The sequence below is a fragment of the Cetorhinus maximus genome, chromosome 15, assembly GCF_964194155.1.
Source record: "Cetorhinus maximus chromosome 15, sCetMax3.hap1.1, whole genome shotgun sequence".
Lineage (NCBI taxonomy): Eukaryota > Metazoa > Chordata > Chondrichthyes > Lamniformes > Cetorhinidae > Cetorhinus > Cetorhinus maximus.
In genome coordinates this window covers 104234122-104249447 of record NC_135893.1, presented here as the reverse complement: position 1 = coordinate 104249447, position 15326 = coordinate 104234122, and the positions used below count along the sequence as shown (strand labels likewise).

At 40.3% G+C, this 15326-nt stretch overlaps 1 protein-coding gene across 1 annotated transcript in view; it reads right to left on the bottom strand.

The window, feature by feature from the left end:
- abcc1 (ATP binding cassette subfamily C member 1 (ABCC1 blood group)) overlaps window positions 1-15326 on the bottom strand; it is a 99914-nt gene that overhangs the window by 59144 nt on the left and 25444 nt on the right. Inside the window, exons 5-8 of the mRNA XM_078559149.1 lie at window positions 9022-9147; window positions 2436-2497; window positions 807-938; window positions 444-668 (exon numbers count right to left, since the gene is read on the bottom strand). Coding sequence (XP_078415275.1) covers window positions 444-668; window positions 807-938; window positions 2436-2497; window positions 9022-9147 — 545 coding nt within the window. The remainder of the gene's footprint in view (window positions 1-443; window positions 669-806; window positions 939-2435; window positions 2498-9021; window positions 9148-15326) is intronic.

Genomic DNA, 15326 nt, shown 5'->3' with positions numbered 1-15326 from the left:
TGTATATTCACAGAAAAAGCTTTCTCTGGCTGAAAATCTAGAACATGGGGTCACAGTCTCAAAGTAAGGGGTCAACAATTTAGGGCTGCATTGAGGAGAAATTTCTACACTCAATAGGGTACCTGGACAGCTGTGAATGCTCAGTCAATTCAAGACAGAGGCTGATCAATTTTTCGGCGTTAAGGGAATTAAGGTGGAGTTGGATTAGATGATCAGCCAGGATCTTGCTGAGTGGGAAAGCAGGTTCATTGGCACAAATGGCCTACTTCTCATATTTCTTATGTTTTATGATTTATATTTATGTGGCACAAACACATGTGGGGTCAGGTTAAAATACATCAGTATGGACCAACGGATGATATCGGTAACTGTCCTGCAAAGAAAGATATTATAGAAATCGTTTTGCTTTTGATAATTATTCTTCGAACTATCGTGCAACTTACTTCAGAATTTCAGGACTGGCAAACATCAACAAGTCATGAATAATCTTATACAAGAAGCTCATCATAAAGTATGGCCCAAAGACTCTACAAAGTGCTTTCAGCAGGGAAGGTTGCAAATTTTTTTTCTTCTTTAAAAGCAATACATGTGCTTCATCAAGTTCCCCAGTATTCTCATGCTCCTTTTTGGTTCTGTTCTTCTTAGGAGAGTATACCATTTCACTTAGCCTTTTACAAATGAAAAAAGAAATTTAAATTTGTTAAAAATTACTTTGAGCATAATAATAAAAAAACACCATTTACACAGACTATTTAAAAACTTTAATACTTTTTGTCATGAATAATATTTACAAATATATCCATTACCTGGTTATCTTGGAACATTCCTTCTCCCATTCTTCAACCAGGTGTGGCACAATCACTTTAGATTTATCCTTCTTATTCAAGGACCATAAATCATCTGGCTCCAATGGCCGTTTATATCCTAAAACTGTCATCCTGATGAAGTAATGTAAGAAAGCACAAGTTAATGTGTCACTTGCTTTTTCAAAAGCTAAGAAACTATGGTAAAGGATGAAGACCCATAATGTGGAGCAATTCAGAGGATGAAAATATGTTGAAAGTTAAGAAAAATTAGAAAGTAGTAATTAAAAAGACAAAATGATGTACAGTATGGAATTGAAAAACCACACAATTGAAAATGTTCTTGTAACAGAAACAAATAAGAGGAAATTAGATACTTCAGTGTCTACAGACTGAGGAATTATATGACTAATGCACAATTAAAACATTAGTCTTACATCACTACCAATATTAACAAAAATTATAGTTTCCCTTCAATCGCTTTACAATAATGAACTTCCTGAAAGAAATGTTTACTAAACTGAAAAGATATTTGATTAAAAATCTACAAAGGGGTTTGTTATAATTTCTTCACAAGTAGAAACGTTAACAATTATTTCTTTACTTTGGGCAGGAAACAGGTACAATTTTTGTTGCCTTCAATTTTGACTTCAAAATACATGCATTAATAAGCCAATTTCCTGCATCATTGCTTACAATTCTGCTAACATAATATTTAGAAGATATGTTTTGCTTGATATAACATTATATACTATGACTAAGATAGCACTGTCTCTCCAAAGTCACAAAAATTTATTTCAGCAAAGAAAATGTCAGTGCACAGCAATGTTCCCTGTTAAATGTTGTTATTGTGAGTGGCCAGTTTTTCACATTTTTAAAAAATGTTTTGTGTGGACAGAAAAAGGACTGTGCAGTCCCCTCCATACTGCTGTGCGGTTGCAGCTTAGTGATAACATTAGTTGTCTGAGGTGGAGTCTATGGAGATTAGAACATAGCGGGGGCTTCCATCACTGGCATTAAGTGACAGGCTTTCTTTCTTTCTCTTAAGGTTTCCTTTATACCTAGAACAAACTATAATTTCTGATCGACAAAAGGAACTGGTTTTATTTATCTAATAGCAAACTCCCATAGCATTACTTATTTACTGGTGGGAAGTATGGTTTGATAAGGACATGCAAGGACTAAGTAATGCATTATTCTATATTTAAAGTAAAACTTTCTGGTTTTAAGATCACAATGTCTAATTTTTGTTCACTAAATACAGCTTCAAGTTAATTAGTGCTTGATTAAAGGAGAATGAAAAATTTCCTCTTGTCAATTTAGACCCTTGACCAGAAGCAGCCAGCATTAAATAATTGGTTTTGCATTTTCAGAGCGCCAGACAAAATGCGTGCATATGCATCATGTATTAATAGGTTAGGTCTCATTGCTTGAGCAACACAAATCTATATCCATCTAAAACGTTTTAAATTCATCATTCGGAAAATCAAACTTATTTGATAGAAAAGTTCTACACATTAGAAATGAGTGATATTACAAAATAAAGTTCTATTAGATTATCTTGCTTATTAATTTCGGGAAAATACTCGGTATAACTGCAGTAAAGCTTAAATGCTTTATATTTTCACATACCCTGTAAACCACCAGAACGTTATCCGGGACAGGAACGACGCACTTAGCTCAGGGCAAAGATTCTAGATAAAGAAAAAAAAAAGTATTGCCTCAATAAGAAAAAAAATCCAACTGATACATCTAATGCTTAGTAAAATACAAGAGGTGTGATGAAGTCCCTGAAAAAAAAACACATTAGGAAAGATGTGGGTTTACATTATTAAAGAAGCTGCAGCAAAATAATGGGATAAAATGAGCTACACAATAAAATAGCTGAACATTCAGATGAACAGCAACAAACTGTAGAGTTCCCTTCTATTCCTATTTTTCAGCAATCAAACAAAGCAAGTAAAAGGGTTTCAGAATTAGAAAAAGGCAGAATTTTATGGTAAGGAAAAGAGTAATAAAATGGCTTACTAATATTCAAAAGGGATGGGGCACGCCTCAACAGTTCCCAAATTATTGTTTGAATGCAAAGTAATCCAAATAGCTTGAAATAACTAATGAAGAGTCATACGGACTCGAAACGTTAACTCTGTCTTCCTCTCCACAGATGCTGACAGACCTGCTGAGTTTTTCCAGCAATTTTTGTTTTTGTTTCAGATTTCCAGCAGCCATAGTAGTTTGCTTTTAGCTTTAAATAATTTTGGCTGAATTTTAAGCAGGGAAAGCATTTTCAATTAGTATTTTTAAAATAAAAGTTCTCTTCAGTGTGAGATGGCAATTAACAAGATAAATATGAGTGAACTTTCAGTCAAGTACTGTTAACACATCTGACAGACAACATTTACAACACAACAGAAGCCAATTACATAAAAGCAAAAAACTGCGAATGCTGGAAATCCAAAACAAAAATAAAAATAAAAATACTTGGAAAAACTCAGCAGGTCTGGCAGCATCTGCGGAGAGGAACACAGTTAACATTTCGAGTCCGTATGACTCTTCAACAGAACTAAGTAAAAATAGAAAAGAGGTGAAATATAAGCTGGTTTAGGGGGGGGGGGGGGGCAAGTAGAGCTGGAAAGAAGGCCAGAGATAGGTGGGGATAACCAAAAGATGTCATAGACAAAAGGGCAAAGAGGTGTTGAAGGTAGTGATATTATCTAAGGAATGTGCTAATTAAGACTCGAAACGTTGACCATGTTCCTCTCTGCAGATGCTGCCAGACCTGCTGAGAAGCCAATTACAGCCTTTGAGTACACCCTATTGTTTATCATTCATATTCTATTGAATATTGAGTTCAACAATTTTAGATCATGAGCTCTCTCCTCCATCCCCACCCCCTTTCCATTTTCTCCCCCTCCTTTTTGTTTTTTCCAATAATTTATATAGATTTTTTCTTTTCCCACCTATTTCCATTATTTTTAAATGTACTTCCATCCATTGTTTTATCTCTACCTTTTAGCCTTTTTAGATTCCTTCACCCCACCCCACCCCCACTAGGGCTATCTGTACCTTGCTCGTCCTGCTTTCTACCCTTAATTATCACATTCCTTTAGATAATATCGCCACCTTCAACACCTCTTTGTCCTTTTGTCTGTGACATCTTTTGGTTATCTCCACCTATCACTGGCCCTCTACCTAGCTCTTCTTGTCCCAACCCCCCCTTAAACCAGCTTATATTTCACCCCTTTCCTATTTTTACTTAGTTCTGTTGAAGGGTCATGAGGACTCAAAACGTCAACTGTGCTTCTCTCCACCGATGCTGCCGGACCTGCTGAGTTTTTCCAGGTATTTTTGTTTTTGTTTTGGATTTCCAGCATCCGCAGTTCTTTGCTTTTATCCTTTTATATTCATATTCTATGTGTCATTGTAGTTACATCAGTGTATGTTAAAGCTTTGAAATACTTTAACAGCTTAGTGGGTTTTTTTTACACTTAACGACAAAGAAAAATTGTAATTTTGAAATTATTTTAATAGCTTATTTATGCTATTTGTACCACATTGGATTGCTATATTTACCAAAGGAACTGAGTATCAGAAATGATGAGGGTGGTAAACTTAACTCCTAAGCTTTGTCCTTAGAATATAACCTTGTGCTCCTATATTAGGAGTTATCATCCTGAATTTACATTAAATCAAATCACACTTTGATCTGACTGCTTATCCTTCGCTAAGTGGATAGTTCCATGTGAAATGCAACTTTCAAAACTTGTACCTCAAGTCCCTTAATATGCTCACATTTTGTGTTTTGTCTGCTTTATTTGTTCTTTACATGACTTTCCCAGGAGCAAATATTGACATATGGTGATATCAGGTGATCTTTAAAAAGAGGGGCTGCAGACTGGCTAGCAGGTTAGCTCTTATCCCTTTGTCTTAGCTGTTTGTTCTGGGACAGTCAACTCTGGACGTTCAACAATTGGTACTGATGGCCAGGCTGGTGCCAATGCTCTCATGACCGCCAGACTTGAAAACTGCAATATTTGATACTCTTACAAACCATTTAACAACAGTTACATCTGTGAAAGCTCTAGTTATCTAATTCTAAAAATTGAAGAAAGATTGGGTGCAAGAAAATGAGAATGCCTCACTGGAGAAGAGCTGGCATAGTTGTGGAATAAGAACTGACAGCAGCAGAGTTCTCAGGTTTATATCATACCAGAGACTACATATTGCATCCTCTATCTACAAGATCAGGATTACATTTTCACATGCATGCTCTACATGGGATTTCTCCAGAAACTAAATTGTTAGGCTTTACTCCTACATTGATTCTTTTTTAGGTATTCTACACAATGAGATTTTGATGTAATGAGTAGTATCAAAAAATTCCAATTTGGGCTCTCAGAACCTTCTCGGTTTTCCAGCACAGTAATTAGTAATTGATAACACAGAGAAATAGAATTATAGAACGATACAACAGAGGGCCATTCTGCCCATAGTGCCTCTGCTGGCTCTTTGACGAATCAATTGGATAGCTGTCAGTCCCCTTCTCTTTCTCCATAGCCCTTCAATCATTTAACCTAATTCTCTTAAACATTTCCACTGAATCTGCTTCCATCACATTTTTAGGTAGTACATTCCAGATCACAACAACTCTGAAAAAAAATGTTTCCTTGTATCGCCTCCAGTTCTTTTGCCAATCACCTTAAATCTCAGTCCTGTTACCAACTGCACTGCTAGAAACAGCTTCCCCTTATTTACTCTATAAAGGCCACTCATAATGTTGAGCACTTCTAGTAAATCTCCTCTTAACCTGCTCTGTTCTAAGGAGAACAACGTCAGCATCTCTAGTCTCTCCACATAGCCGAAGTTCCACCTCCATGGTACCATTCTAGTAAATCTCTTCTGCAACCCCACCAAGGCTTCAATATCCTTCCCAAAGTTTGGCGCCCATGTTCAACAATACACCAGCTGTGGCCTAACCACTGTTTTTTTTTTTAAAAGTTTCAGCATAACTTCCTTACTTTTATACCTCCATTAATAAAGCCAAAAATCCCATGTGCTTTCTCAGCACCTCCTCAACTTGCCACGTTACTTTCAAAGATTGTGCACATGCACCCCAGCTCTCTGAAGCAAAGTGAGAAAATGCAGGGAAAAAAAATCAGCCGGTCTTCTTCAGAGCCCTGCTGACTTTTTCCAGCATTTTCTGCTTTTGCTTCAGATTTCCAGCATCCGCAGTATTTTGCTTTCACCACCCCAGCTCTCTGTTCTTCATGCCTTTAAAATTCTACCAACTAGTTCTTATGGCCTCTCTTCATTCTTCCTATCAATATGTGTCACTTCACACTTCTATGTTAAATTTCACCTTCCACTTGTCTGCCATTTTAACCTATGTCCTGCTGAAGTCCATTACAATTCTCCTATTCTCCAGAACGCTCTGTAGCTGAGGGGGTGACCAAATCCTGGAAAGTGTACACCAGGAAATTCTCAGCCTCCCATATGCCCTGCAGTGACTGTAGCTGATCCTCAAGCTCAGAAACCCCGAGCTCAAGCAACAGAGGCACTGCCTGACACGGGGTTATCCAGGACACAAGAAGAATTCTGGAGTTAGGAACATAGAATCAGGCGTAGGTCATTTAGGCCTGCAAGCTTGTTCCGCCATTAAATGAGATCGTGGCTGATTTATGCCCTAACTTCGTATGCCCACCCATACCCCATAACACCTTTAGTTAAAAGAGGTCTATCAATCTCAGATTTTAAATTAACAATTAGCCTAGCATCAACTGCCATTCGTAGAAGGAAGTTCCAAACTTCTACCATCTTTTGTAAGTAGAAGCGTTTCCTAATTCACACCTGAAAGGCCAGACTCTTAATTTTTAGGCTTAATCCTTAATCCAACATGCCCTAGCAAGCAGAAATAATTTCTCTCTATCTACCTTATCAGTTCCCCCTAATATCTTGATAACTCCCCTCGTGGCACATGAATTACAGGTAACGGTTCGCATTATCGCATCATTCTGTTTAATGAAATTCCTTTAGATCCCGTTAAATGACTGAATATTTATATATTTACTCTTGGTTTAATTTTTTTAGCACCTCCTTCCCTCTCTGCTCCAAATTCCCACTCTAACCAAATTCGTGCTGCCACTCTGCTGAGCCCATCACCCCATTTTGTAGATTCTACCAGCGCCTTGCACACATCATTGTGAAGGGACCACATCATTTTTAAGTGGGATCAGAATATAGTAGGAAACAACTGAGCTGAACTGGAAAACAAACTGCTACAATCAATTGTCCATGTCCAAATGCAGCAAGACCTGGACAATATCCAGGCTTGGGCTGACAAGTGGCAAGTAACATTCGCGCCACACAAGTGCCAGGCAATGACCATCTCCAACAAGAGAGAATCCAACCATCGCCCCTTGATGTTCAATGACATTACCATCACTGAATCCCCCACTATCAACATCCTGGGCATTACCATTGACCAGAAACTGAACTGGCCGAGGCATATAAATGCTGTAGCTACAAGAGCAGGTCAGAGGCTGGGAATCCTGCGACGAGTAACTCACCTCCTGGCTCCCCAAAGCTTGTCCACCATCTACAAGGCACAAGTCAGGAGTGTAATGGAATACTCTCCACTTGCCTGGATGAGTGCAGCTCCCACAACACTCAAGAAGCACAACACCAACCAGGACAAAGCAGCCTGCTTGATTGGCACCACATCCACAAACATTCAGTCCCTCCACCACCAACGCACAGTAGCAGCAGTGTGTACCATCTACAAGATGCACTGCAGGAACTCACCAAGGTTCCTTAGACAGTGCCTTCCAAACCCACGACCACTGCTACCTAGAAGGACAAGGGGCAGCAGATAGATGGGAACACCACCACCTGGAAGTTCCCCTCCAAGCCACTCACCATCCTGACTTGGAAATATACCGCCTTTCCTTCACTGTCGCTGGGTCAAAATCCTGGAACCCCCTCCCTAACAGCACTGTGGGTGTACCTACACCACATGGGCTGCAGCGGTTCAAGAAGCAGCTCACCATCACCTTCTCAAGGGCAATTAGGGATGGGCAATAAATGCTGGCACAGCCAGCGAAGCCCACATCTCATGAATGAATGCATTTAAAATATTTTTTCCTGGTTTAAGATTTTCAGCTCCAAATAACTATTTTCACCCACAAACCCACAGTTTTCTCATTTCACAGAATCACAGAATTATTACAGTGCAGAAGGAAACCATTCGGCTGGCTCTCCAAAAGAGCAATCTACCTAGTGCCATTCCCTCTCCTTCTCTCGACAGTCTTGCACACTCCTCTTTTTCAGATAATAATCCAATTCCCTTTTGAATGCCTCAGCTGAACCTGCCTCCACCACATTTTCAGGCAGTGCATTCCAGATCCCAACCACTCACTGCACGAAGTTTCTCCTCCTGTCACCATTGCTTCTTTTGCAAATTACCTTCGATCTGTGCCCTCTTGTGCTTGATCCTTTCACCAACGGGAAACAATTTTTCATTATTTACACTGTCCAGGCCCCTCATGATTTCGAATACCTATGTCAAACCTCTTCTCGACCATCTCTTCTTGAAGGAAAAACAGTCCCACTTTTCCAGTCCAGCTATGTTAATGAAGTTCCTCACCCTTGGAACTATTCCCGTGAATCTTTTCTGCACCTTCTCTAATGCCTTCACATCCTTCCCAAGGTGCAGCACCCAGAACTGGCGCAGTACACAAGTTGAGGCCGAAGCAGTGCTTTAAACAAGTTTAACGTAACTTCCTTGCTTTTGTACTCTAGGACTCTATTAATAACGCCTAGGATGCCGCATGCTTTATCATCCTGTCCTGCCACCACCAATGACTTATGCACTTATAGACCCAGGTCCCTCTCTTCCTGCGCCTCCTTTCGAATTGCACCCTTTATTCTATATGTCTCTCCACATTATTCCTAACAAAATGATTCACTTAATACTTCTCTAAATTTAAGAGTAACAAAATCAGCTTTTAAAGCACCAGCAGCATGCATCATGAAATTGTGAACTCCCACTTGAGGTTCTGCGTCATTAATTTTACTGCACACCTGGGAGTGCAGAAGCTGAATGTTTACCCCCTAGTTTCCAGAAAAATATTTTGTCACGCTTTCATATCATGAAGATTTATAGCATTTTTTGCACAATGTAAAATCCTGCAAACTTTATTTTAAAACGATCAATACTCACAGAATCCTTAACAGATTCAGAGAAGAGAGGAGGCTGATCTGTTAAGCAGGAAAGGACAAGTGCTATCAATACTAGAACAAAATAGAAGTAAAAGGTCGTATCCCGAAAAGCATCAATGTAAGAGACCTAAAAAATAAAAAAACAACAAATTACTACACAGCAGCTATTTTGTTAATACTGTGAGCTTCTTTCTGCTGGAAAGTTATAGTTTGTGCAATAAGAGAATCGGAAGAGTGAGGAGAACCACAGTCCCAAGAATTTAAATAGCATAGCAGAGAGAAAAAAAATACAAAGTGATGCCACAGCACAAGGGAGCACAGAGAGGAGAATTTTACAAGTCGAGTGAGTTAACCTACCCTGTACTTAATCTAGATCAATAAATTAATTAAAACTAAAATAAAATTAGCTAAGTTGAATCAGAGAACCCGGAAGAAAGGGAGCACGAACGTCAGGGAGGCCAGTTAAAAAAACACCTAAAATGATATCAGCACAGGGGAAGCAGCTGATTGGTGAGTGTCTTTTACTTAGTCCTAACTAACAACATAAATAATCTTAATAGTCTAATAAATAGAGAGATGGGAGGGCACCTCAGTCCCATCCAATGCATGTCCTGTATCTGTGGAAATTCCAAGCACTTCTCATTATCACAGGAAGTGTCATCAGCTGAGCAGCTCTAGCTCTGGGTTTCGGATCCTAAATAGCACCTGACTGCCTCATGGATGAACTGCAGCAACGTGGATAGCACGTTTCTGGAGGTGGTCGCCCTGCAGCTTAAAATTGTGTAGGAAAACAGGGAACGGGTGACTGCCATTCGAGGACGACCAGGCAGGTAGCTCAAGAACAAAAACAAAAAATGCTGAAAAACTCAGCAGGTCTGACAGCATCTGTGGAGAGAAAGACAGAGTTAACTTTTCGAGTCCGTATGACTCTTCTTCAGAGCTCTGTAGCTCTGTTAACTCTGTCTTTCTCTCCACAGGTGCTGTCAGGCCTGCTGAGTTCTTCCAGCATTTTTTGATTTTTGTTTCAGATTTCCAGCATTCGCAGTATTTTGCCTTTATCCAGGTAGCTCAGGAGTCCCCCAAGTGCATCTCATTCTCCAACCGGTGTTCAGCTTTGACTACCTGCGAGGGTAATAGTTCTTCTGGGGAGTGCAACCAGAGCCAAATCCATAGCACCAGGGGTCGCTCAGCTGTACGGGGCATGGTGGAGGAAGATTGTATAAGTAATAAGGCCAAGGGATTCAATGGTTAGGAGTACAGACAGGCATTTATACAGTCATAGATATGATTCAGAATGGGATGTTGCCTCCCTGATACCAGGGTCCATGATGTCACTGCGTGGTTGCAGAACATTGACAGGGGAGGATAAACAGCCAGTGGTTATGGTCAACATCAATGCCAACAGCATAGGTTGAAAGATGGATAAGGTCCTGCAGACATATTTTAGGCAGCTAGGGAAGAGATTATTAAGCAGAACTTCAATCATAGTTACTTCCAAATTACTCCCAGTGCCATGCATTAGTGAGTATAGAAATAGGAGGATAGCGCTGATAAACGCAGGACTGAAGAGGGTTTTAAATTCATGGGACATTGTGACTGGTTGGGTGAGGTAAGGCTTGTAAAGCCCAAACGGTTTGCAACTGGCACTGTGGGGCTCTTCGTTATTGCTGTTGGAGAGAGTGGGCACCAGAAAGGACAAACAAGGTACACAAAGGATTTAGAAAGGCAGCAAAAGAATAAGAAATAGTAAAGTATTAGGTGGGATCAGACTAAGAGGCAATAAAAGGATGTCTAAATTAGGCTCACGGTACATGGCATTGTGATGACCCACGTGCGTTTGGGGCAAAAAAAATCCTATATTTTATCTTGGGGTGATGTTCTCATTAAGAAGTAGGCTTCTCAAGGTTATGATTTATGTTAAAGCATCTTGCTTTAAAATCATGTGACCAGGTTGCCTGGGAGACAAAAAAAATGGAGTAAAAGGTCAGCATAGGTTAATTATAGCAGGTGAATCCATGTTCAGGTTTTTAAGTTGGAGAGCAAGCTGCCTGCAGAAGAGGAAACATCTCTCTCAAAGTTCAGTTGGTGTATTGGTTAAAAAAAGTCTAAAACTCTTGTTAACTGATGGACTCTTGACAGTGGGTTGAACTTCTAGTATAGCCAAACTGAGTGCAAGAGAGAGCACATTCAGATGTAAAACTCCAGAGTTAAAGAACATTAGAACCAGGGGAGTTCTGACCCAAGGTAGCTATGCTTAAGATGCCAGTGTTGAACAGGGGGTTTGCAATCGTAGGACATTTGGAGGAGATCTAAAGAGACAACCTAGCTGGGAGCCCAAGCAATCTCAATCCTTGTACAAATCTTTGAAGCAGTACTCAGACAAAGTAGCTAATCATCCAAATTTTCATAAGTATTGGACTTGTGTTTTAGGTGCAAGTCTAACAGGTGTGGAAGGCAAACGGAGTGAAGATCGATAAGTAATTGAGTTCACTGCACTTATATTATCTTTAACGCAACTATTTAAGAAAGTGTGTATTTATTAGTATTCATGGTCTTTGAATTTGGTGTAGTAAAATTATTTTGATTTAAACCGAAGCTTATGGCTTCATCCTTTTAGTAAATACCTGGGTTTTTGAATTCTTAAAGAAGAATTTACTGGTTTCCACCAAGATCAAAATAATTGGGGGTTCCAGCAGGATCGCGAATTCACAGATTGTGACAGGTGATAAGGTGACTAGGATATTGGCTAAGGTTTAGGCTAACAGGAGTTCATGGCAAATTTTACTACATGAAGTGAACTGCAGGAGGCTGTGTTAGTTCGAAGACTTTTCTGAAAAGAGAAGATTTATCCCCGAGTGATTTGCATTAACCAAGGTTAGGTCAATAAAATTAGCAGGAAAGTTGAAGTTGGAGATAAAAGCACATGAGCCAATATACTATGTAAACTCACAAAGCGTGGTAAATAAGGTTGGGGAGCTGCAAATGAAATAAGCACAAGGGAATTTGACATAGTGACAAGAAGAGAGGCCGGCTCAAAAAAAAGGGCAAGACTGTGCACACAAACACAGCCCTACCCCAATCTTAAAAGGGACCACACAGTGCAACAAGCTAGCCATGCACAGCAAGCAAATTAGAGGGAACATTGCTGGAAACAAGCAACTGGATTTTACACTCCCTGCTGGCCTTTTTGCCACCTGCCACCCACTCCTGAACTGTCTGAAATTTTACAGGGGGTCCATTTAATGGCTAGTTTAAGGTCTCATCCCACCCCTATCATTGTCAGGCAAGGGGGTGAGTCCCCCTTTGCAGAGGTACCCCCCACCCTCCCCCTCCCCCTCCCCCTACAAGGCATACCCCCACTTTAATCCTTCCCCAGTCTCTGGAACACAACTCCCCTACTCTCCCCGCTGAGACCCCCGACCTTGTCATTATCTGGGCTCTTCTGCAACGTAGGACTGTCTGTAGTTGCAGCAGTGCTCACCACTCCCACTGCTGGGATGACAGGCCTGCTGGCCAATTAAAGGCAGGATTTCTACAAAGATAGGGGCAACATCTCATCTGAAAGCAATTAATGCTACTCCTAGCATTACAATTGCTGCAAAGCAACAAACGAGATCATGGGCAGGCTTCCCCATTCCTGACTTTTTAGCTGAGCTGTTTGGAGGGGGGAGGGGGGCCTCTGTACGATCAAGCACAAGCAGGAAAAACTGGATAGGAAAGAAGAGGAGGAGGAGGAGGAAGAGGAGGAGTGGTAATATTGATTCTGAATAATATTACAGTTCTGGAGAGAAAAGATGTCCTGGAGGGATCAAGGACAGAATCTATTTTGTTAGATTTAAGAAACCACAGAGGTGCTATTACACTACTGGATGTATTCTACAGGCCACTATCTGGAAAAACCTAGAGGAACAAATTTGCAGTGAAATTACAGAGGGATGTAAAAAATACAGGCTACTAATAATAGGGTACTCCAATTATCCTAACACTGGAATAGTAACAGTGTAAAGGACAGGGAGATGGAAGAGTTTTTAAAGTATGTTCAGGAATGTTTTCTGGATCAGTCCATTTCCAGCCCAACGAGGACGGAGGCATTGCTGGGTCTGGTTCTGGGGAATGAAGTGACTCAAGCGGATCAAATGCAATAGAGGAAAATGTAGGGAACAGAGTAATGGAATAGTTATAGCACAGGAGGAGGCCATTCGGCCCCATTGTTTCTATGCTGGCTCTCTGAAGGATCAACTCACTTGCCACTTCCTTGCCTTTTCTCCGTAGCCCTGCATTTTTTTTTCCTTTTCACATAATGACCCAATTCACTTTTCAAAGTATCTATTGACGCTACTCCACCACAATCTCAGGCAGTGTATTCCAGATCGTGACCACTCACTGCATGAAAAAAATTCTCATGTCGCCATTGCTTCTTTTGACAATTACCATAAATCTGCAGCCTCTTGATCCTTCAACCAATGAAAGCAGGTGCTCCCTATCTACTCTGTCCAGACACCTCATAATTTTGAGTATCTTTATCAAATCTATTCCAAGTAGAACAGTCCCAACTTCTCCAATCCTTCTACGTAACTAAAGTTCTTCATTCCTGGAACCATTCACGTGAATCTTTTCTGCACCCTCCCTAATGGCTTCACATCCTTCCAAAAGTGTGGTGCCCAGAAATGGACACAATGCTCCAATCCTGTTTAACATAAATTTCCTTGCTTTTGTACTCTATGCCCCTATTGATAAGCCCAGGATGCTCTATGTTTTTATTAATTGCTCTTTCAACCTGCCCTGCCATCTTCCATGATTTCTGTACATTAACACCCAGGTCCCACTGCTCCTACACCCCTTTAGAATTGTACCCTTTATTTTATATTGCCTCCCTAATTCTGCCTCCCAAAATGAATCACTTTACACTTCTCTGCATTAAATTTCATCTGCCACTTGCCTGCCCATTCAACCAACTTGTCTATACCCTTTTTAAATTCTACACCATCCTCTTCATTGCTCACAATACTTCCAAGTTTCATATTATCTGCAAATTTTGAAATTGTGCCCTGTACACCAAGGTCTAGGCCAATGAGATATATCAGGAAGAGCAGGGGTCCTAACACCGACCTCTGGGAAACTCCACTATAAATCTTCCTCCAGTTGAAAAACAAATCGCTCACCAATGCTCTCCATTTCCTGTTACTCAGCCAATTTTGTATCCATTTTACTACTGACCCTTTTATTCCATGAGCTCTAATTTTGCCAACAAGTCTGTTGTGCAGTACATTATCAAATGCCTTTTGGAAGTCCATGTATACCACATCAATAGCATTACCCTCATCAACCCTCTCTGTTACCTCTTCAAAAAACAAGCAAGTCAAATAAACATGATTTACCCTTAACAAGTCCATCTGTCTTTCCCTATTTGTCCAAGTGGCTATTGACTTTGTCCCGGATTATCGGCTCTAAAAGTTTCTCCGCCACCAAGGTTAAACTGACTGGGCTTAGTTGCTGGGCTTATCTTTTACACCTTTGTTTAAAAGAGGGTGTAATATTTGCAATTCTCCAGTTGTCTGACGAAAAGCGTAGTAAAAACAACAGATTTAAGAAGATATTTAAAGGTCGAAAGGAGCAGGTGTTAAGCTAAGGAGCTCCTGAAAGTAGGGTTGAACTGCTTGTACGCTCAGACAGAAACAGCAATGTAGAAAAAGGACAGCAACAAGTGCAAAATGTCAGACCAAGGGGTCTGGGATGGGATGCAAGGGTGAAAGTCACTTAATAACTTAATTGACAAGAATCAAGGATTTAAAACCTAACACATTGGGGGACAGGAGGTCAATATAAAAGGAAATTAATCAGGCTTTCCTGCTCCTAATTAATATGAAACTGTACCTGGTTTAAAGTGCACCATGTGAACATGAATGGTCTTGGCACTAATGACCCCTTCCACCCAAGGTGGAATTGGCTCTGTTCAAGCTGACACGTGAATGATCACCAACTGGACAAGACAACAGAAAGCTTCACTTACCACAACACAACACAGTACTCAGTGCAGAGTGCAAGAAAGCCAAATATAACCACTGCCTTCAGCATGAATGTCAAACACTTCATCTTAACCTCTTGACATAACCACACGCAGATTCAAAATGTTTACAGCAAAAGAAAAAGATCCCCATGTGACTTGACCTGTGCAAAGCAAGTATAAAAGCCACAAAATTCCTGCAGCTGGTTCTTTCATACAGCTAGATATAACACTGAAAATTAAAGTTCACAAATTAACCAACACAGAATTAACTGGAAGGGTTGCATTTTGATTACAAAACA